Genomic DNA, 23,230 nt, shown 5'->3' on the forward strand with positions numbered 1-23,230 from the left:
ATTAGAAGATTTGAACCATGGCCACATAATCACTTTGTTTGAGGCTTGTGACACCTCCTTCTGGCTCTCTAACGGACAGGGAAAATGTAGCCATAGGCTATTGCTGTCACCCTCCGGTTGGATTTCTATGATTCTTCTATGATTTGCCAATGCGTTCCTGCAGCCAAATGTGGGGGTTGGACCCAAAACGCACTCCCGTCGGGGCTTTATTAGGGAAATGTCCAGTGAGCAGTTGAAAACAAGCAAAGTTCATACACATGTAACCCAGCCAAAACCAAAGTAAAGTACCAAGGGAGAAGGCAGTTTCCAAACCGGTACACTATGCAAAAAGTCCAGTAGCCAGGAAAGCTTAGTAGTGCAGACGAACGGTAGGCAGGCTCGGAGTCGAAGGCGGTGCAAGAGTCAAGACCCAACTCCGCGGGGGAGAAGTACAACTACAGCAGACAAGAGTTTGTGGTACAGGCATATGGTCAGTGGTCAACAAAGCAGAAGTCAATAACGATGGTCGATAAACAGGCTTGGCGCTTAACAGGTAGCGAATGGCTTGCCAAACCCGCTCAAAAGACGAACAGGATGCAACAATTTCACAAAGACATGACGTGAACACTGACCTTATATGCGGGTTTAGACACGTGCAGACAATTCGCTTGAGAGCAGCATGCGAATGGAACGGTCATCTTTTTGTTATTTAAATATCTTTGTACGTAGGCCACTGGTGCTCGGGATGCCGTCTATCATAACAGATGCTCCAGGACCTGTAGAATTTTTAAACGAAATAAAGATCACCCGCCATATTAAAAAATGCAGGGCATCTAATCCTACATCACTTCCACCCTTCTTCCCTCTGTTGGAATTACATGGTACTGCATGTGGTGAAATTTATGTCGGAATAGATCCCATGTATTTCTAATATGGCGGGCTTTTATTTTCATTTTTAAATATGAAAAAAATCTACACGTCCTGGAGCACTATTGAGTTTATACAGTTTAAAGCATTTTTAATAGTAAAAAAAAAACTGGTTTCAGCAGGTGGTTTTAATGTTATGGCTGATCGGTGTATGTTTTTGGCTTGTTTTACTTGCATTAACAGAACTTCAATCTCTTTTCGACCATTTAAAAAGACGAAATTCCATATATGGTGTTTTAGGGGCGTGAATTTATGCTAATCGCAGATTTTGTGCACGTGCATTTGATTTACTTGTTAGCCTATTTATCAGCATACACACGTGGATACGAAAAAAAAATGTGTCTACGTCTCTTTCATGAATCTGGAGAACGTTGTTAGTTCGTTTCACGCATAACTCTGCACACGGATTTCCGAAAATATTGATAAATGAGGCCCACTGTCTGTAAAATCACGAGCAAGTGACTTAAGGCTGCTTGACTGAATTTGAGTTCTGATGTCTGCCAGTCTAACGAGTTTGCTTCCATCATGACTGATGCTTAGCATGTTGACATGTTTAACAACCTTTTTATTTCTTCTTTGCTTTCCTTAGTATTCCCAACAAAAAAGGATCCGGAAGAATTCACGTCATTCAAAGGTACTGTTACATTGACAACTCGGGCATGAACTCATGTAGTTCTTAACTAACTACTACTGAGAGCTTCATCTGTACAGCTCTGTTAATGTATTTGTACATCATTCATTCATGCTAACAACTACATTCGTTTTTGCCAATTCATATTGAAAAAGTCAGTTAATGTAGTCAACGTTTAACTAATTATACGTTCATTCTATGGTTTGCTCATGTATAAATGTCATGTAGCAAATATGTTTTGTTTTTAACAAATGCATTAACTAATGAAAAGTTAATTTCATGAGTTAATATATATTTGTCCATAATTAATGGACCAGAAGGTATTTCATAATTTTTGCTGTAATGTTTGACCATTCCATTGAAAAATGTTTGACCACATGTTCACCATTTTGTTTCATTGTATATTTAAACAATTGTCTGCATTTATATAGTGCCTTTATCCAAAGCACTGTACAATTGATACAACTGTACAACTGTGACATTGATAGCTCATCTTGGCTGTATTTAGATTATTTGGTTTGGCCATATTTCCATTTGTGACTCTGTTCAGATTATCTGAATCTCTAATTTATTTCTCATTTGTTTTAGCTGACCAGTGAAGGGAAAAACATCTCAGTTGGGAACATCGCAGATGGGTGTGATCGCAAAGGAAAGCGTGAGGATTTTATTTAATGCAGGAGAACTTCATCCCATGGTTCGGAGATGAATGTAGGGAAATGGTTGGCATTTATATAGCGCCTTTATCCAAAGCGCTGTACAATTGATGCTTCTCATTCACCCAGTCATACACACATTCACACACCAACGGCGATTGGCTGCCATGCAAGGCACCGACCAGCTCGTCAGGAGCAAATGGGGGTTGGGTGTCTTGCTCAGGGACACTTCGACACAGCTCGGGCGGGGGATTGAACCAGCAACCCTCCGACTGCCAGACAACTGCTCTTACTGCCTGAGCCATGTCGCCCCCATGAATAGCTTTATCCATTGCATTACATTATTGGCAAGACAATCCTCCCCTGGAGCAATGCAGGGTTAAGGACCTTGCTCAAGGGCCCAACAGCTGTGCGGATCTTATTGTGGCTACACCAGGATTAGAACCACCTTAACCACTATGCTACAGGATGCCCCTGTATCCAATGCACATATCATGCAGTGCATAGCTCACCTTTAGGTAGGATACGTGTACTTGATTTATTTTCATTCTTTTTGCTTCTTAGTGAATAAATGTGAAATTAGAACATTCAAGCTGTGACACATTCCTTAGTTCTTTACATTGTTTGATTATATCCTTTTTTAAATCTATCTTTTTTAAAATCTATTTTAGTATTCTTCACAAAATGGCATGAGAAATCCAACAGGAATTGGAAGACTTGGAGATATTTTGCTTAGCCAAATCATGTAATGTTTTTGCTGAAGTAATATGCTTATTATGGTTTTAATGGGAATATTGATGATCATCTAGTGTCAGTTTTCATGTACAAGCACACAATATTAAATAAACTGCATCGTGCAAGCCTGCATTTCCTTCAGCGAACAATAGGTGGTGCCACTAGTTTAGAACCAAAAATCCAGTGATTGGACTTTTTGTGCATCAGAAAGCTTTTATTTGGAATGCTATGAAAAGGGAAAAATGAGATTAACTAGGCTATAAAGTTAAGAGTGAGACAGGGTTTGCTCACCATCTCAAATGTGAAAGACATATTTATTATTGTACCCAAATGCTATTAATTGGTTTTTACTTTGGATAATTGAGACATTTACTTAATTTAGGTAGAATGGAACACTTTGTAGTTCATACAGCAGTTCAATGTTAGCCAGATAAGAAAAAAAAGAAAAAACTGCTATTTTATTTGTTTTCTCTGTTCATTTATTCTTTATGCTTTTTTTTTTTCCTCAACATTTCCTCTTGGGACCAATTCTGTTCTGCTGAAGTATGTAAGAAGTAAGAAGAAATCTGAATGTGTGTGTGATGACATTTCTGTACAGGGACTTCTGATGAATGGTCATTGATCAAATGTCAAACAGGACTATTATTTATGCATCTTTGACGTGTGTTGTCTATACTTTTTTTTAATCAGACTGCTAGTGAATTTGGCAAAAATGTATTTTGATATTTGTGGGTTTTTTTATAAATGTATTTTGCTTAAAATAAATATGGATTGCAATAAAAGTGTATTTACAAAAAGTACAGTGGAGGTGCTATTTACAGATTTTAAACATATATACTAAGACAAAGACACATGGGGTACGAGGCCAAGGGACCTGGGTGTTGCCAAACCAATGCAATTAACAAAACCAAATAGAGCTGGAAACAAAATACAAAGTACTAACTGTTCACTGAACAAAATGATATATAACCAAAATTACATAGGTGGCAATCACCCCGTTCCTAAGGTGTCTAAATAATTGTTCCCCCTACGTGCAGTAACAGTGTATAAGAGGCCTCTGTCTTACCTGCCCCAGGGCCTATACACGGACAAACACATTCACACAAGTGGGAGAACAGATAACACAACATGCACCGCCAGGGTTCACAAACGAATGAGCCGCCAAGCCTAGCATAGCCCACGTGGGGCAGCCAACAAACAGCTTATGTAAACAGAGGAGGGACGTGATTGGTGGAGGCGGGACCAGGATAATGACGATTGACAGCATGGACAGCGAATGGAAATGGTTGATGGCTTCTGTGGAATGTAAGGCGGAAACAGACAGACGTACAACGTGAAACGTACCTGCTTACTATAAAATTGTGAGGTGTCCAAGCCTTGAAATGTGTAAAAGTTTTGCTTCAGGCATTAAGGTTTGATTTAAGCTTTTTTAATTTTCACATTTCAGTTCAGTTCTGTTTTGTGCTTTACATAATAACAATACACAATAACAAAAAATGAGAATGAAACAGCACCATTGTGAAAGAAAACCTGTTATTAGCGGATAAATCTCAACTTAATAATCAATTCAGGGTTTAATTATTGAATTATTGCCCATTTCATTTATTCAATTTATCTGTCAATGGGCAGACTGTCAGCTTTATTCTAAAATATTTACATCCATGTCAGGTGAACCATTGCAGCCCTTTTTTATTCATAGCCCGCCTATTTTCTGGGACGAAAACTTAAAGTTAAAGATAGTTTGCTAAAAAGTACATTTAAAAAACTGTAGACTTCTAAAAGAAAGCCTAGTGGACAAATGAGTATTGACCAGTACCAAAGAGAGGGAAAGAGGAAAGAGTGGAGAAAAAAAGGATCTGCTTATGATCTAAAGCACTCCTCTCATCACTAAAGCTTGGTGAAGGTGGAGGTATGGCTTGGGCATGTATGGCTGCCACTACAACAGGCTCACTTGTCTTTAGTGATGTGATTGCTGACAGCCGGTGCAAATGAAATCTGAATTCTGCACAAATTACCTTAGATGCAATGAAATGCCTCAAATTTCATTGGATGGTGTTTTACCTTGAAGCAGGACAATACCCCTAATCATACTACTAAATGTACGTTTCCCTTGCTGAAGACAAAAAGAAACCCCTGAAATGAACAGGAACTGACAGTGGCTGCAATACAGGCCTGGCAGAATACATCATGTAGGCCGTTCATTTGTTCAGCAACAGGGTTTAAGCAGATGATCAGATGTGATGGGTTGGCTGGTTACTGAACCAAACGCAGGGACTCAAAGAAGGCATGAGTAAATTAATAAACCAACAGAGACTTTACTGAACATGAAACGAAATAACCAACAGGAATGCACACATGCAAATATACAGTATACAGCAGGGCTGCCCAACCCTGTTCCTGGAGATCTACCATCCTGTAGGGTTTCACTCCAACCCTAACAAAGCACACCTCATTCAACAGCTAGAGCAGGGGTCGGCAACCCTGGTCCTGGAGAGCCGCAGGGTGTGCTGGCTTTCGTCTCCACCTTAAAATAAGAAACCGATTCAGACCCAAGAAACCAGGTGCGGTGAGTTAACTGTAATCAACGGCTTTCATTGATCAATTAATGCCAAGTAACAACGAAAGCCAGCACACCCTGCGGCTCTCCAGGACCAGGGTTGCCGACCCCTGAGCTAGAGTAAGGCTGCCCAACGCTGTTTCTGGAGATCTACCATCCTGTAGGTTTTCACTCCAACCCTGTCACAGCAAGCACTAAAGCCAGCTGCAAAAGGTGAGCAGTCTGTAGAAGAAAAAGCCCCTGAGGGAAGCGCCGCACCTGTCTTTATAGGTTGTAGGTCCAATGCGGCAATTAAGGCTGCATGCTTTGGCTCAGTGCTGGGAATATATAAAAAATAATACAATACAGTGCAAATATCAAACTTCAGTGTACTTCTTCAGTGTTGTGTTAGTACAAATATACTTCTACAGTGTTGTGTTAGAGCAAATTAGTACAGATACTGATACATAACATAAGATAATCATACTGATTCATAAGATAAACATAGAATAACTAGGAATAACTAGGGAAAATATTCTATATGTCCAGCACTGATAAGGAGGTGCTGGCATGACTATGAACTTGCCTAACCCACAATTTCTCCCAGCGAACTGCTCGGTGCCTTGCATGGCAGCGTATCACTGTTGCTGTGTGCGAGTTTGTGTGAATGGGTGAATGAGAGGCATTAATTGGCAAAAGGCGCAGTGAGCTGCATTTATATACTGCTATCCTTTTAACATCATTTAACAACCTTCCAGAATTTGCTGGAATTAGATTGGTGGAAGAATATAAATACAAACCTGATTTGGCTTTCTGAAAGCAGCATTTATTCCAGAGCTGTTTGAAGATAAGCCAATTAGATGGGACTATGCTGCATCTGGCTAAAGCCCAAAATATATTCCCTGAGGAAAATTATAGGTAAGGTCATTGGCGGCAGAGATTTTTTTTGTTCTAAATTTCTTAAAGGGGACATTATTGTCTACAATGAATTCTAAGCATTTACAGTATTAAGTCATTTAAAGCCAATTCAGCATCTTGCATTTTCTCTTGACCATAATATGAGTTCCTTACTTCCTTACTTTTACATCTCTATTTCAGGCTATGGGGCAACACTTGTTACACTTTTCTCTGGTCTATAAAAAAACATGAGGTCAGCTGAGCTGGACTTAGTCAGATACTTTACATTCTGTGCTTCGGTGTGAGGATGCCAAGTAAGGCACCAACCTGCTCCTCAGGAGGATTTAAGGGTTAGGTGTCTTTCTCAGAGACACTTCGACACAGCCAGGGTGGGAATCGAACCGGCAACCCTCCGACTGCCAGACGACTGCTGAGCTATGAGATATAGGGAGGCCTATGAGATATCATGAGATATTACAATAAAGTAATGATGACAAATCTCCAATTTCATGGCAATAAATATAAGTATTTGTGCATTGAGATGATATTTACAGTAAGACTACAGTAACACTTAATTTCAACCAAGTTTACAGAGAAAAAAACATCATGACCAGTCTCTGATACAAGAAGTTTACATGTCTATTGTATGGTTACCTAGCAAACATCAAGAAGTCATTTCTGTATTTAAGTATATGCACGGCAGTCATGATGGCAGCATGTACAAAACACACCCCTGACTGCTAGTGGAAAAAAAAAAAAAAATAATAAAAGTTTAATTATTGAGATAAATACTGTACTTTATAAAAGTTTCAATGGAACCCACCAAAATCAAACAAAAAATTATTTCACCCAAATCAAGGTTCCATAATTATTGGCACAGTGGTTTAGTGCATGGTGCATCCACCTCTGACTTTTCCTGTAAAGCTTGACAAGGTTAAGGAAAACATTTGGAGGGATTTTGGATCATTCCTCTATGCCAACCTTGGTCCTGGAGAGCTACAAAGTGTCTGTGCACTACACTTGTACTGCTGGTTTGCTTTATAGCTGAATAATCCTCATTTTAATTATTTCCCCCAGTATACCTAGTCCTGCTTTTGTTTATACAGGAGACAGGTAAGTATTTTTAAGTACTTGCAACTTATTTATTTTCGGATATTTTACAGTATTCTTATCAAGTAATTCTTTTGGGGAAATGGCTTTTTTTTACCAAAGGGGAAAGTACCTATCATCAGTACAATGTCAGCTACAGTACATTGTGATTAAAGTTATCACACAACAAATTCAGCATTTCAAATACAAAGTACAAAGTACTGCCATTGTAATTATAATTATAAATAAATGTATTACTTTAACAAACATTCATGCTCTATTGATAAATGCCTGCAAGTTGGGCTGCTGATAATTTTTGTGAAATTGCTCATCAATAAGTAAACATTGGCTGACTGTGAACATTTTTACATGCTGATAATGCTGATTCCACATCCTTTCTTTTCACTGGACCAATCTCTCTCCACTAGAGACCAGTGCTCGGGCTGTCCTGACTGCTGATCCACAAGGGTCAGACGTGGATTACAGGAGACTGTGTGTCTCAGCTGTAAGGTAGAGGATTCAGATCCATTCACCCGAGTACTCCTGGAAGAAGTTAAGAGAAGCAGAAGAGACCACACCCTACTCCTATACTGGAGGAGGCTCTGCTGTTTACACCCTGAACCAGGTGGTGGAGTCCGACAGTGCTCAGTATTGGTGTGAAGCAAAGGCTGAAGATCGCAAGACTCCGTATACTCTGACAGTGACATGTAAGACAATATGTAAATTTAATTTACAGAATATGATCATTATCACTTCATATCGTCAGAACATCATAGTTATCTTTTTAAATGGGCAACTGAATTAAACTCAAACATTTTGAAAAAAGCAGTCTCTTGAAGTGTAACCACATTTCTAATTGTGCACATTGCACTTGCAGCCACGCATTGGCCTCATTCAGTCACCATCAAGCTTAATGTTGAGATGTTAATTTGGGTTGTGTACATATTGATGTGCATTTTCTGTCATGTATTTCAAAGTCAAGGTTAAGGGCAAATGAATTGGTTCTTTGCTCATGCATTTCTTGATTTGAAGCATCCAGATGTATTTCTTCCAGTTACTTCACTGCTTTTTGTCGCATGCCTTATTATGCTCTTGTGACTGTTACAAATCCTGTTGTGTTAAAAATGGCTGTACATTGGCAACATTACTCAAATCAAAGAATGCTGTCTTGATCTCTAATATGGGCTTTAAAACAAATCAACCAAGGCGTTAACTTCATTTATTAAAATGTAATGCCATTTTTAATGCATCCCTGCTGAAAAGTACTGTAAAGACAAACATTTGTGAAGAGCTGAAATTCTCGGGCTCAGTGCTGGGTTTGATTGTGTCCTGTTCTGGCAGCTCCACCGCCTGCTGTGCTAACCCTGGAGCCTGCATGGAGGACGTTCTACCCCTCTGAGAAAGTCACTCTGAAATGTGACATTCAGAGCCAGCAGAATGAGTGGAGATATCAGTGGTACAGAGACGGAGAGTCTCGTAACAGTGCATCCTCCAGAAGCACAAATGAGTTCACAATCCCAGCTCTAGATCTGTCACACAGGGGAAGATACTACTGTAGGGGGGGAATATCAGGAAGAGCTGTTTCCACTGAAAAGAGCAACTATGTGACACTGACTGTAGATGGTGAGTAATGTTGTTATGCTATGAAAATGACATCAACCTGTTTTTATGTTCTTCTGTAACTGTAATAACCAGTATTTATAAATGTCTACTTTATTTTACCTTTGTAATATTGTGTAGATATATGTTGACTGACCAGCATAAGTAATCATCCATCAGAAGCAGGTATTTCTGTGACTCAGAAGCAGGTATTTCATCCTGCACCGACAAGCGGACGAGATCATTCCTAAGATTTTTGATGTTTCTGAATGCTACGTATTGGCAGTCTATATTGAAGTGGTCCAACATAAACACCTTTGTATGTATGAGACGGGGAACTGCTAGCTAGCTTATTTAAGGCATCTGCAGGCACTGAGGGAGGCCTATGAGATATTAAAATAAAGTCATGATGACCAATCTCCAATTTCATGGCAATAAATACAAGTAATTGTGTATTGAGATGATATTTAGAGTAAGACTATATACTGAGCAACAAGACCTAACATACTGTATATGGCAACGCCACCTCCACCCTTGCTTACTCTGTCTGTCCTATAGATATCAAAACCATTTACAAATACGGGCATCAACACTTCATTTCAAGTTAACAAAACAAACCCCTGATTGCTAGTGCAGAAAAGATACTACAGGAGGATCTGTCAAGGATCTGCATTGAGCAGTGCTCTCCAACCCTGGTCCTGGAGAGCTACAGGGTGTGCTGGTTTTTGTTACTCTGCACTTCATTAATTAATTAGAGCTGTTGATTAGGCAGTTAACTTAGTCAACAGGGTGCTGATTTTAAGGTGAAAACAAAAACCAGCAGACCCAGTAGCTCTCCAGGACCAGAGTTGGAGAGCACTGCTCTATGCAGATCCTTGCCAGATCCTTCACATTCTCCTGTTTGCTCATATGAAGCAGTCTCTTCAGTTCTGCCCAAAGGTTTGATGCCTGAGATGGCCATTGCAGAACATTTGTTATTAAGGATCCATTTCTGTGTGTATTTTTAGGTATGCTTTGGGTCATGGTTTTGATGAAAGTTCACCTACAGCCAAGTCTCAGCCTTGTGGTAGAGGCTAATAGATTGTTAGGCAAAACTGCCTGATACTTGGTCCACTATAATCCATTATACCATGGGTTTTGACCAGTGGACGTGTAGCAGTTTGATTAGTGGGGTGTAAATGAGGCTGTAGTTTTGGTAATCCAGCCTGGAGGTCACAAAAACTTGTCTTGTATTCAGCAGCGGAGGCCGGAGGTAGATAGAAAGCAATATTACTCAGATAAAAAATGTCTTTGGTAAAATTCTCCTTTAAATCGTAAAGATTTCTCTGGGTTATTTCATTTTTCTGTACAGTACAGAATTACTGTTTAAAGGATAACGTGACCCATCGGCAGCGAAGCCAGCATAGTTTTTAGCTCTGCTCTCATAGTCTTGTTTTCTCAATAATCCTATCATATACCTCAAATACTTCGACATCTTTTCAATCATGAATCCTTCCTCAAACAAAGAAACACAGAAAAGGGATAATGAACAATCGCCTTTAAAGAAAAAATTCAAGGATTCTGCCATCTCCAAGGAAGAACTCGATGCAGCTATAGCTAATGGCATAAAGCTAGCCCTCCAAGAATAACAACGTGGTCTAGATGTGGTGGTTGCCTCCGCTGTCAGGGAAGCTGTTGACTCTATCCTGGTCCCAGCACTGCGTGATTTACGAATGGAAATTCAAAAAGCTAATGAAACTGTGAAGGAGATTAGCAGTGAACTTGAAAATGTAGCCCAAAGGACCCAAGACGGCATGGAGTCTGTTCAGGCAGTTGCACGAGAGGATAGGCGATCAGTTATCGAGCTAAGAACACAGCTAGAACAGCTCACTACAAAGTTGACACATCTGGAGGACCGGGAGCGAAGAAATAACATAAGGCTGGTTGATTTACCAGAAACAGTGGAGGGTTCGGATGCAATCGGCTACCTCAAAGATAATCTCCCCAAGTGGATCCCTTCATTGGTGGACCGAAACATTGACATTGAGCGGGCTCATCGTGTGTATAATGGAGGAGAGGCTAACTCCAACAAGCCACGCACCCTCATCTTCAAATTACTGCGTTGGCAAGACAGATCGGCTATCCTTAACGGGGCACGTCAAGTTTATCTAGTGAAGTGCGCTTCCAACGGAGCCACCCGCCAGTCTCCAACCGCTTCGGCACCAACAGCTAGCATGCTCCTGTTCTTTCCAGATTACAGTCCAGCGACGACAGCAAGGAGAAGGAGCTTTAGCTCTACCATGAAGAAAGCTAAAGACATGGGCCTGGAGCCATTTCTCATCTACCCTGCGCGGATTAAACTGCAGTATAAAGGTGAAAAGAAGATGTTCGACTCCCCTCAAGCCGCCGAAGATTTCATCAACTCTCTTCCACGGAGGTCCACCTCTACACCAGTACGGCGCGATGGTGGAGCTACTGCCACGGGGTCATCCCTATGTTCCCACAGCCCTATGTTCCCACATTTCTAAGATTAAATTTTTTTTCAAAATGAAATGTTTATTATTGATCGTGTAAACTGAACTTTATATATTTAGATGTCAAAATAGTCCTCAAAGGACAGCACTTGCAGATGCCTGTTCCTGGCACATAAAAGGTTGAAAAGTACTGATGTAGAGCCCTTTCCAGTTTTAAGTGAACTGCATAAATAGTGTATTTTTTTTTTCTTATTTCGCTTGTTTGCTTGTTCATTAAAAACTTATAGATAATTGAACGTGTACTGTGTCTAAATTGCACAAACATACACTGGATTTCTTCAGGTCCCATGCAAGCAGCCTGCTGAGTGTGAAGTCAACTGAACATAGAGCTGTGGGAACATAGTGCTGTGGGAACATAGAGCTGTGGGAACATAGACACGCTCCCACTGCCACAACCTCAAATCCGACCATAGACAAGAACCACGGGGATCCTCCACATGTCAGAGAAGGCAACTTAGTGGATATGAAGGAATGAACTTTCATGACTTAACATTTACAAGTTGTAGCAATAGACAGTCGCAGGATCCTTACTACAAGGTATTTTGGAATATTTGGAATGTAAGATTAGCTAGGCTACTAGTTGCTTCCAGTCTGATTTAACACTAGCATGTTAAATTAGCCTAGCTCCACCAGTTCGAGAGGTGATATCTTTTTTGTTATGACTGTGTGGGCTTATCTGTTACTATAGCTATGAGTTGGTGTGGATTGGTCACAAATCAGACAATGCTTATGTTTTTACAGACCTACGGTTTTTCCTCTGTGCGGTCTGTGTTTGTTTTTGTATATAGTTTTCCCCACCCCTTCCCCGTTACAGACATAGTCATATTCTTTGTTAGAACATCGGCATTGGGGCATCGGTACAGTAATTGGCAGGACGATCGCACGCATATGTTCTATCTTATACACGTTTATATTTTAAGACAGATCTTGGCCGTGTAATATGTCGACGCAGCCATTGAATATATTATCACTCAATGTGAATGGCCTAAACTCCGCTATCAAACGAACTCGTGTTCTTGAGTATCTTCATCGTAAAAAGGTGGACATTGCCCTGATCCAAGAAACGCACCTAAAACAATGCGATGTGGCACGATTTCAAAATAAACATTACAGATTAATTGTATCATCGTGCGCCCTAAACAATACCAAGGGAGTATGTATCCTTCTTAACCGGAAAATGTCCTGCGATGTAAATATCACTGGTAATGATGAGAATGGAAGACTTGCTTTTGCCCGTGTTAGCATACTCAATCATAAATTGGCGTTCACATCCATATACTGTCCAAATGAACCTGACAGAGACTTCTTTGCTTACATTGGAAACACGTTATTAGAACAAAATGACTGTTCTTTAGTGGTGGGAGGTGATTTCAATGCAGTTCTTAATCCATCTCTTGATAAGTCTAATTCAGATGCAATAGTCAATCCTTCATCTAGCCTATTGAATACACTTATCACAGATTTAAATCTTGTTGTTATTTGGCGTATGCAGAATGCTACTGCTAGGGATTACACATTTTTCTCCAATAGACATAAGACATTCTCCCGGATAGATTAGATTTTTCTTAGCCCAACCTTACTTGCCGGACATACGTCCATTACTATCTCACCAATTCTACTATCTGATCACTCTGCATTATTATGCAACGTTGATCTGCCCAACATTAAGACAAAGGCCCCCTGGTGGCGTTTAAACACATCTTTACTTACTAACTCTGGATTTCTTAGTTCACTCAAAGTTCAATTAAAAGATTTTCTAGATATTAACTCAAAGGAATGCTCCAATCCACAAGTTTTATGGGAGGCCACAAAGTGCTTTATTCGTGGTTTCTGTATTTCATTCTCCTCAACTCTAGCTAAAACAAAAGCTTCCCAGATCACAAATCTTGAAAACAAAATAGAATCGTTAGAGAACTTACAAAAACATAGCTTCTCAGATGATCAGTCTAAACTGCTGACATCTTTGAAAGATAAATATAATACACTGGCTGTATCAAAGGCCGAATTTATCCTGCATAGAACTAGACAAAAGTACTACTTTGAATCAGAGAGGCCTAGTCATCTGCTGGCTCTTATGCTTAAGGAATGTGAAACAAAAGCTCACATCCCAGCAATAAATAAACCTGATGGCAAAATTACAACCAATCCGCAGGCCATCAATAATACATTTTTAACATTTTATGAAAATCTATACAAATCAGAGATTGCTTATGACGATGCTACCTGTAAGCATTCTCTTGACAAATTGGAGCTTCCCTGCCTCGAACAAACCAAGATTCCAGATCCAAGATGATCTGGAAGCCGCGTTAAAGCTGGATGAACTACATAGAGCTTTGAAATGTCTCAATAAAGGCAAATCGCCTGGCTTGGATGGCCTCCCACCAGAGCTTTATGTAGAACTTTGGGACATTGTGGGCACACTCATGCTTGATTCATTTAACTTTGCAATCAAGAGTGGGACATTTCATAGAGACCAAAAAACAGCACTCATCACCTTACTCTTGAAAAAGGGAAAAGATCCCTTTGAGTGCTCTAGTTTTAGACCAATATCCTTACTTACAAGTGATCTTAAGATATATGCCAAAGTACTTGCTCTGCGCCTGGAAAAAGTTCTTCAATCTCTAGTCAATGAAGACCAAACAGGCTTTATCAAGGGACGCTATGCATCTGATAACATGAGAAGGCTGCTACACATTATAGTTATGGCAGAGACACACCCAAATCCTTGTGCCGTGTTTTCACTTGACGCAGAGAAAGCCTTTGATAGGATAGAGTGGAAATATATGTGGGCAGTATTACAACATTTTGGTTTCAGACATAATTTTATAGCAATGGTCAAGGCGCTATACCACTCACCTTTAGCAAGTGTTCTAACAGGGGACATAATATCTTCTCCATTTACCCTACAGCGTGGAACAAGACAGGGGTGTCCACTCTTGCCACTTTTATTTTGTCTTTCTCTGGAACCTTTGGCACAAGCCATTAGGCAATCTACAGCTTCCCCAATGAAAATTGGTCATCATAATCATATTATATCTCTATATGCGGATGATATAATTTTGTTCTTAGATAACTTTGACACCTCTATTCACCCAGTCATTAAGGAATTTGATAATTTCAGCAGCCTGTCAGGCTACAAAATTAATTGGACAAAATCTGCACTTATGCATCTAAATAATATACACACAAATACTCCTATTCCCACCTATATTCAGACCAAATGCTCTTTTACATATCTGGGCATTACAGTCTATAAAAACATACATGAAATTAACAGAGACAACTTCAACATTATGCTAAGCAAAATAAAATCAGACATCCATAGATGGAAGAATCTAAAGACGTCTCTTCAAGGTAGAATTAATACAGTTAAATTGAACATATTGCCCTGTCTCAATTTTCTTTTCTTTATGTTACCACTCTGTCCCCCTCCAAATTACTTTGAAGACATTCACTCCATGATTTCCAGTTTTATTTGGGATGGGAGACGGCCTAGGGTTTGTTTGACTACACTGCAACGACCCAAACTGCTGGGTGGTTTGGCTGTACCAAACTTTGAACTTTACTATTGGTCTTTTCAGATCAGAGCACTCAGCACATGGGTTGACCCATAGTCTACCACTGCATGAAAATTGATTGAATCTGCTAAAATATTACCACACAAGCTGCAAGACATCCTATTCTCTAGCGTAACAAACAAAACAATTAAAAATAATTTTGGGCCCATCAATGCAATACAGGTGTGGAAGAAAGCAGAACGTTGGATGGGCGCCCCTTCTAAATTCTGTCAGAACACTCCACTATGGCATAACCCGAGGTTATTATGCGGTAACAAGCCATTTCATCAACCATCTTGGTCATCTCTTGGAGTGAATACATTAGGTGATATATATGACACTCAAGGTCTTTGTTACATACAAGACTTAAGAACACGCTTTTCTCTTCCTGCGTCCTCTTATTTTGTTTACTTTCAGCTAAGATCTGCCTTAAAAACATATGGAGTTCCCTGGAATTCTCCTCTCCCCTCACATCCCATGTTACAATGGATTGCACCATTACTGGGCAGATCTTCTGTCTCTTTAATATATAGTACACTGATTCAGCACAGGGCCAAGGCTTTACCAATTGAATCCATATGGAACAGGGAGCTGGGGAGTTGGAATATAAACTTAGATTGGGAGAGAATATGGTGCAATTTAAATATGACTTCTAAGAACCTAGCTCACCAACTAATTCACTTCAAAACCATACACAGAGCCTACATCACACCCTATAAGAGATTCCAGAAGTAACTAACAACTGTCATATATGTAACACTGCTTCACCCGGAACATTCTTACACATGTTTTGGGATTGTCCAGTTATCTCTAAGTTCTGGTTTGATGTAAACTCAGTTTTAGCGGATATACTTGATATTTGTTATGTTCCTAATCCTGGTTTTTGTCTCCTTAATGATAATTCTGACATCAATCTAAAGCAAATTCAGTTCAAAATGGTATTCTCAGGGTTTACCTCTGCAAAAAAAAAACTGGTTTACTCCGGATATGTGTATGAAATAATTTTGGATCCATAGCCTTGTCAACATTGTCAACCTTGAACATACAACTGCGCGACTTAATAAGGCACGACCAGTGACTGTACAATCTTGGAACTCTTTCTCATCCAGGATAATTTCTGCTAGGGACAACAACTAGACAATCTTTGTTGTGATCTATCTGCTGTTTTTGTTGCTTTATGTATTGTCTTACCAACCTGATGTTTTTTCTTTTTTCTTCTTTTTTCTTTTTCTTTTCTCAATTTAACATACAACTTTTGATATGTCTGTAACCCCCCCCCCCCTCCATTTGGAAAAACAATAAAAATGTTGATCGCAAAAAAGAATTACTGTTTAAACAATTAATGTAACAATTAATTAACATCTATGATAGAGGACTTGGAATAAGAAAGTGTGATGTCACGAAAACTATACCATCTGCAGATAGAACACAATGATTCCAGTTTGGCCATGACAGTATTATAGTGACCTGAAAAATGTGATGAAAAGAAACCATGAAACTGTTCTCTGTTTTCCCCTGCATCTCATTTTCATCTTCATTACATTCTATTCTCATTGTGCAGTTTCCTTCCTGTTACTGTAGATGGTAACAGCAACATGAATGAATAAATGCATTTATTCATTAATAAATAAAGAAATAAATAAATAAGGATATAAAGAAAAGTTAAGATACATTTCAGAAAGGAAGACACTGTGTGTGTGCGTTTGTGGGGGTTTGTGTCTGTCTACTTTTGGAGTTTTTTGTGGACGGTTTATGAGAACTAGCTTTGACCACACTGGGGATTCAGACTACTGCATGACCACAGCTGCTAAAGGGAGCAGACATATCCGCTAACAAAGTCAGCCAGCGCTGCAGGGACATGCATGTCTAACCAACAACAGGGGAGAGAAAGCTGAACATGTATGAATTTACCACAGCAGCATGTGAGTTTTTTTTTTAAATGTCTTTCTTGTGGGTGACTTTAAGTGAGAACAAATTACACACAGAGTTAGAAAAAAATTGGGAATAATGCATTCTAGGTGTGAATGAAGCACTGTGCATCAGTATGTGTCATTGTGTACATAAGATTATGATCCTGTTGTGTGGAATCCATATAAGTTAGTCAGAAAGTGCATTTAATACTCATTTTACACACAAACTGTTTATGAAGTAGGAGAAGAAAACACAGCATACTAGAGTGGCAGGTGCCCCCTATGGCAGCGTTAAAAGGGTTCCTGTACATACAAAGTGCTTTTCAGGTGTCCTTCTGTATGTCAAGAAAACAAGGAAGCTTTGAGAATGTATTTGTTCCAAATATTCTCCTTGTGATCATATCTACACAAAGTGTCTGTGCACTACACTTGTACTGCTGGTTTGCTTTATAGCTGAATAATCCTCATTTTAATTATTTCCCCCAGTATACATAGTCCTGCTTTTGTTTGTACAGGAGAAAGGTAAATATTTTTAAGTACTTGCAACTTATTTATTTTAGGATATTTTACAGTATTCTTATCAAGTTATTATTTTGGGGAAATGGCTTTTTTTACCAAAGGGGAAAGTACCTACCATCAGTACAATGTCAGCTACAGTACATTGTGATTAAAGTTAGTACACAACAAACTCAGCATTTCAAATACAAACAAGTACTGCCATTATAATTATAATTATAAATAAATGTATTACTTTAACAAACATTCATGCTCTATTGCTAAATGCCTGCAAGTTGGGCTGCTGATAATTTTTGTGAAATTGCTCATCAATAAGTAAACATTGGCTGACTGCGAACATTTTTACATGCTGTTAATGCTGAATGCTTGTTTTATCAAGCCATTCCACATCCTTTCTTTTCACGGGGCCAATCTCTCTCCACTAGAGACCATTGCTCGGACTGTCCTGACTGCTGATCCACAAGGGCCAGATGTGTGGTTACAGGAGACTGTGCGTCTCAGCTGTAAGGTAGAGGATTCAGATCCATTCACCCGATGGGAGTACTCCTGGAAGAAGTTAAGAGAAGCAGAAGAGACCACACCGTACTCCTATACTGGAGAAGGCTCTGCTGTTTACACCCTGAACCAGGTGGTGGAGTCTGACAGTGCTCAGTATTGGTGTGAAGCAAAGGCTGAAAATCGCAGCACGATAATCAGCAATCCATATACTCTGACAGTGAGATGTAAGGCAATATGTTAATTTAATTTAGAGAATATGATCATTATCACTTCATATCGTCAGAACATCATATTTCTCTTTTTAAATGGACAACTGAACCAATTAAACTCAAACATGTTGAAAAAAGCAGGAGAACAGTATTTGTCTCTTTACAGAAAAAAAGTCATGTGTTGGAGACTGAAAAGTAAGCCAGTCTTTTAGGCTGTGTTCATTGGAGTGCTTGTTCACACTGAGACTCTTGAAGTGTAACCACATTTCTAATTGTGCACATTGCACTTGCAGCCATGCATTGGCCTGCATTCAGTCACCATCAAGCTTAATGTTGAGATGTTAATTTGGGTTGTGTAAATATTGATGTGCATTTTCTGTCATGTATTTCAAAGTCAAGGTTAAGGGCAAATTAATTGGTTCTTTGCTCATGTATTTCTTAATTTGAAGCATCCAGATATATTCCTTCCAGTTACTTCACTGCTTTTTGTTGCTTGCCTTATTATGCTCTTGTGACTGTTACAAATCCTGCTGTGTTAAAAATGGCTGTACATTACCAATATTTCTCAAATCAAAGAATGCTGTCTTGATCTCTAATATGGGCTTTAAAACTTAAATCAGTCTAAAATTACACCAAGGTGTTAACTTCATTTATTAAAATTTAATTTCCAATTAAAGGTATCTCTGTCCTTTCCTAATTTATTTGCTGTGAACATCAGATAGCCCAATATTTATGTTCACGTGTAATTGTATGTTAAGTGTAATTATTATTAATCTAATATTCACAAATATATATAATTGTGTGGAAAGGAGTTGACTGACAAGCGTAAATAATCCATAATCCAGTCTGTGACTGCATCTTCATCCTGCACTCTGTCTCCTGGTCTTGCCAGCTCTCCCACCCGTGGTTCTGACTCTACAGACTAATTGGACAAACTTCTTTAATGGAGAGAGAGTGACTCTGCACTGTGACATTCAGGGACGCTCTCCTGTGTGGGTGTATAAATGGTACAGAGGTGAAAAAGAACTTCCTGTGGACATGACTAAGGACACCTATGAGATCCTGTCTGCTGATGAGTCAGAATCAGGAACATACACATGTAAAGGACTGCATGAAGAAAGAGAACTGTATACTGGCAGCAGCAATACGATTGCACTGAAGGTTTCTGGTAAGTTGTCATTTCTATCATAGCAAATGCAGAAGTAATCATTAAAATGATTAGAATCTAGTATTTTAATTTGTTCATACCTCTTCCAAAGCAGGTTGGCCTTTTCCCAGAATTCAGTAACTTCTGTGTCTTTTATTAATCGTGAATAGAATTTGAACACCTGAAACTTTGCCCATTTTTGTAGGGAACAAACCCAAACCACAGCTGCCCCTGGACTCCCCCAGTGGAGAGCTCTTCACAGAAGATACAGTGACCCTGAGCTGTAGGGTTGGCACAGATCCTGCTGGCTGGAAGTATCTCTGGTACAGAGAAACACAGAGAGCACCACTAACCAGCACTGACGGGTCCAGTTACACCATCCGCCATGCTGCTGAGTCCCACAGGGGAGAGTACGGGTGTCGAGCAGGGAGAGGGAGAGGCCCTTTCTACACCCGATATAGTGACTCTTTCAAACTCAACATTACTGGTAACAAAATACATTTAGCTCTTTTTTCTGGCTTAATTTTCTGTCTTAAAAGTGCTTTCACAGAAGAATGTTGTTTTCCCACCTGCTACTCTGTCAACAAAACTTACCCCAATTGACCGGTTGGTGGCTCTATAGGAACAAAGTGAAATGTTTGATGTTTTTTGGGCTATAGCTTTTGAAGCATATGGCCTGTTTTTACCAAATTTTTATGACCCATGAATTCAGAATTTATTTTCTTTTTTTTTTTTAAAACACTTCAAATGTTTCTTCTCCTAGAAAAATCAACCAAAATTTGGTATGCGCCCTCTTTAGACCAACCTTCGGCAAAATCCTATTCAGAAAAATGCTAATAACTCAAATGCTAATGAACAAAAAGTAATATTATCACAAAACTTAATTATTCTCTTCGGCATGTCAACCCAAGGATCCACCCAAAGTTTGGTTCCACAGGCCACAGCTCATAAATCAAATTACCCAATGACTTCACATTTTGTATCCCATGCCTTGGCCACAGATCCAGACAGATCATCCACGAATGTTCGAAGAACATAGCTGCCATCAGCCAATCAAAATGTAGCACTCATTGGAAGAACTTAACAAGGTCCAATCCTCTTAGAATTTGGTAGATATGTACTACTGGTCACCATGTACTAGCAAACAAAAATTGCTCCATCGGGGATGCTATAGTAATTCATAAAACCTGTGATTATTTCAATAAGCTTATTTCTCTCTCTGCACTAATGTCATGAGCATTATTTCCCATATCCCAATGTCTCTGCCCGGAGAACAAATTTGCCTCAATCATGTCAACCATACTAGATTTCCAGAGTAAAAAAATATCAATGTGGACGTGGCTTATAAAATTGCTAATGACTCCAAAACAGTTTAAATGAAGTTCATGAAATATGGTACCTATATTGGCACTCAAATGAAGAACCAAACTAGCAAGAGAGTATTGACTCAATTGAATCATATGGTGGCACTATCGAGCATAATATATCTTGTTTTATTCTTAAATTCATGAAAAATCATTGCTTTCTTTTAGATCTATAAAACTTGCTGTTATATAAAATTTCCTCATCTAGAACATAGATCTGTACCTTTTATGTTGCCGACCTTGGATATGCCTCCATTTTGGAAATGCAATTATCCATCCTATTCCCAGTTTTGGCCAAGCCACATGGGAACAATGAGACTTGTCACAGTGGTTCAGGATACCTCCCTATGGCCAAGTCATGAAGTGGCATAATATTGGCTGTGTGTGCTTGTATATTTCTGTACTGTTATTTGTAGTGTTGTTGTTCACCTTTTACGACAACTGAAATAAAATGAATCATAGCGGTATTATGAACGCACATGCTTGCAAACAGACACACGCACGTGAGCACATGCATGTCTGCACTCACACACACATACAAAGTGCACACAGACAAATGCCAACTTATGAATAATATTTTCTGTCATGTTTTGGCCCCGGATTTTGAAGTATTATCAGTTATATTTGAGCACAGTGCTCTAATGAACCATTTCATAATTACTGTGGTGTTTCAGCTCGTCCTCATGCTGTGCTGACCCTGGAGACTCCATGGACAGGGATCTTCAGGACAGACAGTCTGACACTGAGGTGTGAGGTTAATGGGAGCCCGGCTAAGTGGAACTACACGTGGTACAGAGATGGACAGAGTCTTCTACTGGACCCCAGCAGAGACAGACTCATACTGACCTCAGCAAACGACTCCTACAACAGCGAATATAGTTGTAGAGGAAACAGAAGAGACAGGCCATCTTACACAGAGATCAGCGAAGGATTTAGAGAACGCAACATTGGTATGTTCCACTTATTATTCTTGGGGTATTTCATGAAAGGAGACCCGCCCAAGACCACGTCCTCCGCTACCCTGCAAGCACTCATGGTGACAGGAAATCACACTCCTGTACCTTGTATGCAATATACATTTTACTGTTAAAGAGAGAGAACCAGGCAGTGCTGTGCAGTGCACAGTGGTATTTTTAAGCATAAAGAGTAATCGAGTGTTATAGTCCCACCCAACACAAAAAAAGTGACTGGACCTAGGAAGTGGTTTGAAATGATCATCGAGAATTTTTATCGAAATCATGTCTTCTCATGAGCAAACAGTTACACAACCTCTGTCTCAAAACGATGTGTATCCCAATCGCACACCAGTTGATTGCAAAAACATGATATTAAAAAAATTGCAATATTGTTAAACCAAGAGTAAAAGTTAAAGTGGTTAAAGAGTAAAAGTTTGAAAGCGAGTGGTTATAGAGTAAAAGTTTGAAAGCAAGTGCTTAAAGAGTAAAAGTTTGAAAACGAGTGGTTAAAGAGTAAAAGTTTGAAAACAAGTGCTTAAAGAGTAAAAGTTTGAAAGTGAGTGGTTAAAGAGTAAAGGGACAAATTTGTGAGGGCTACCGGTTTCCCATTCAACAGTGATATAATGTAGTGCCTCTAATGCCAGGATCAGACTACACAAATTGAGCCAGATTTTTACACAAATTCAGCCAGATTTGACAAAATGTTCTCGCCAGTTTCCCGTATCGGGCCCGAATATGAACATTGGGAACGACAAACAGGTGTCTTTACCCCTTGTAGTGTGACATAATCACAGATCAGTGATGTGGCGTGTAGGACACCCAAGGACACCTTGACGAACAGTCTAGTACAGGGGTCGGCAACCCTGGTCCTGGAGAGCCGCAGGGTGTGCTGGCTTTCGTCTCCACCTTAAAATGAGCAACCGATTCAGACCCAAGAAACCAGGTGAGGTGAGTTAACTGTTCAATCAACGGCTTTCATTGATCAATTAATGCCAAGTAACAACGAAAGCCAGCACACCCTGCGGCTCTCCAGGACCAGGGTTGCTGACCCCTGGTCTAGTATGTCACTCCTGAGGATGGTCAACAATGTGTTACAAATAGTCATTTATAATCATGTGCCTGGTTTGGGGTCCCACTCTTTGTTTTGTGTTCCCTGTCTGTCAGTTCTGAAGCGCAAGATCCTGGTGACCAGCTCATTCTTACTGGGGATTATCCTGATTATACTGGGATGTATATGCCTGAGAATGAAAATGAAGTCAAGGAAGTCAAGTGAGTGTGATTTATACAGCTGGATATAGTATACTGAATTAATCCAGGTTAAGCTTGCTCAGGAGTATTCCAGTACTGTGCTGCAAACTGTACTTGAACCTGCAACCTTCAGTTCACTGTCTGTAGCCGACATTAGACATGTTTTTCTTCCTCCTACTTTTCTTATGCTGTATATAACACCAAGAATTTTGAATGATGACTCTCCACACTTGTGTAGTACAATGTGGAACAGTGAATATAGCTGT

At 39.5% G+C, this 23,230-nt stretch overlaps 2 protein-coding genes across 2 annotated transcripts in view; both read left to right on the forward strand.

Annotated features, from left to right (window-relative positions):
• Nucleotides 1-3,722, forward strand: part of LOC133110176 (Fc receptor-like protein 5) — a 16,910-nt gene extending 13,188 nt beyond the window's left edge. The window contains exons 14-15 of the mRNA XM_061220082.1: nucleotides 1,496-1,540; nucleotides 2,126-3,722. Of these exons, the coding sequence (XP_061076066.1) occupies nucleotides 1,496-1,540; nucleotides 2,126-2,136 (56 nt within the window). The 3' untranslated portion in view covers nucleotides 2,137-3,722. The remainder of the gene's footprint in view (nucleotides 1-1,495; nucleotides 1,541-2,125) is intronic.
• LOC133110178 (basement membrane-specific heparan sulfate proteoglycan core protein-like) lies at nucleotides 2,169-23,230 on the forward strand. Its single transcript, XM_061220084.1, has 7 exons — nucleotides 2,169-2,192; nucleotides 7,962-8,154; nucleotides 8,789-9,070; nucleotides 19,142-19,417; nucleotides 19,602-19,883; nucleotides 21,435-21,710; nucleotides 22,881-23,230. The coding sequence occupies exons 1-7, from the start codon at nucleotides 2,169-2,171 to the stop codon at nucleotides 23,012-23,014; spliced, it is 1,467 nt and encodes a 488-aa protein (XP_061076068.1). The 3' UTR covers nucleotides 23,015-23,230.

Source organism: Conger conger, chromosome 14 (genome assembly GCF_963514075.1).
Source record: "Conger conger chromosome 14, fConCon1.1, whole genome shotgun sequence".
Classification (NCBI taxonomy): Eukaryota; Metazoa; Chordata; class Actinopteri; order Anguilliformes; family Congridae; genus Conger; species Conger conger.

What these genes read in the sequence shown, in the direction of transcription:
- LOC133110178 (XM_061220084.1), top strand. Translation starts at nt 2,169, where the DNA reads ATGGGTGTGATCGCAAAGGAAAGC. An exon ending in GTATACTCTGACAGTGACAT is followed by an intron (nt 8,155 to 8,788) that starts GTAAGACAATAT and finishes CTGTTCTGGCAG; the next exon opens with CTCCACCGCCTGCTGTGCTA. An exon ending in TGTGACACTGACTGTAGATG is followed by an intron (nt 9,071 to 19,141) that starts GTGAGTAATGTT and finishes TGGTCTTGCCAG; the next exon opens with CTCTCCCACCCGTGGTTCTG.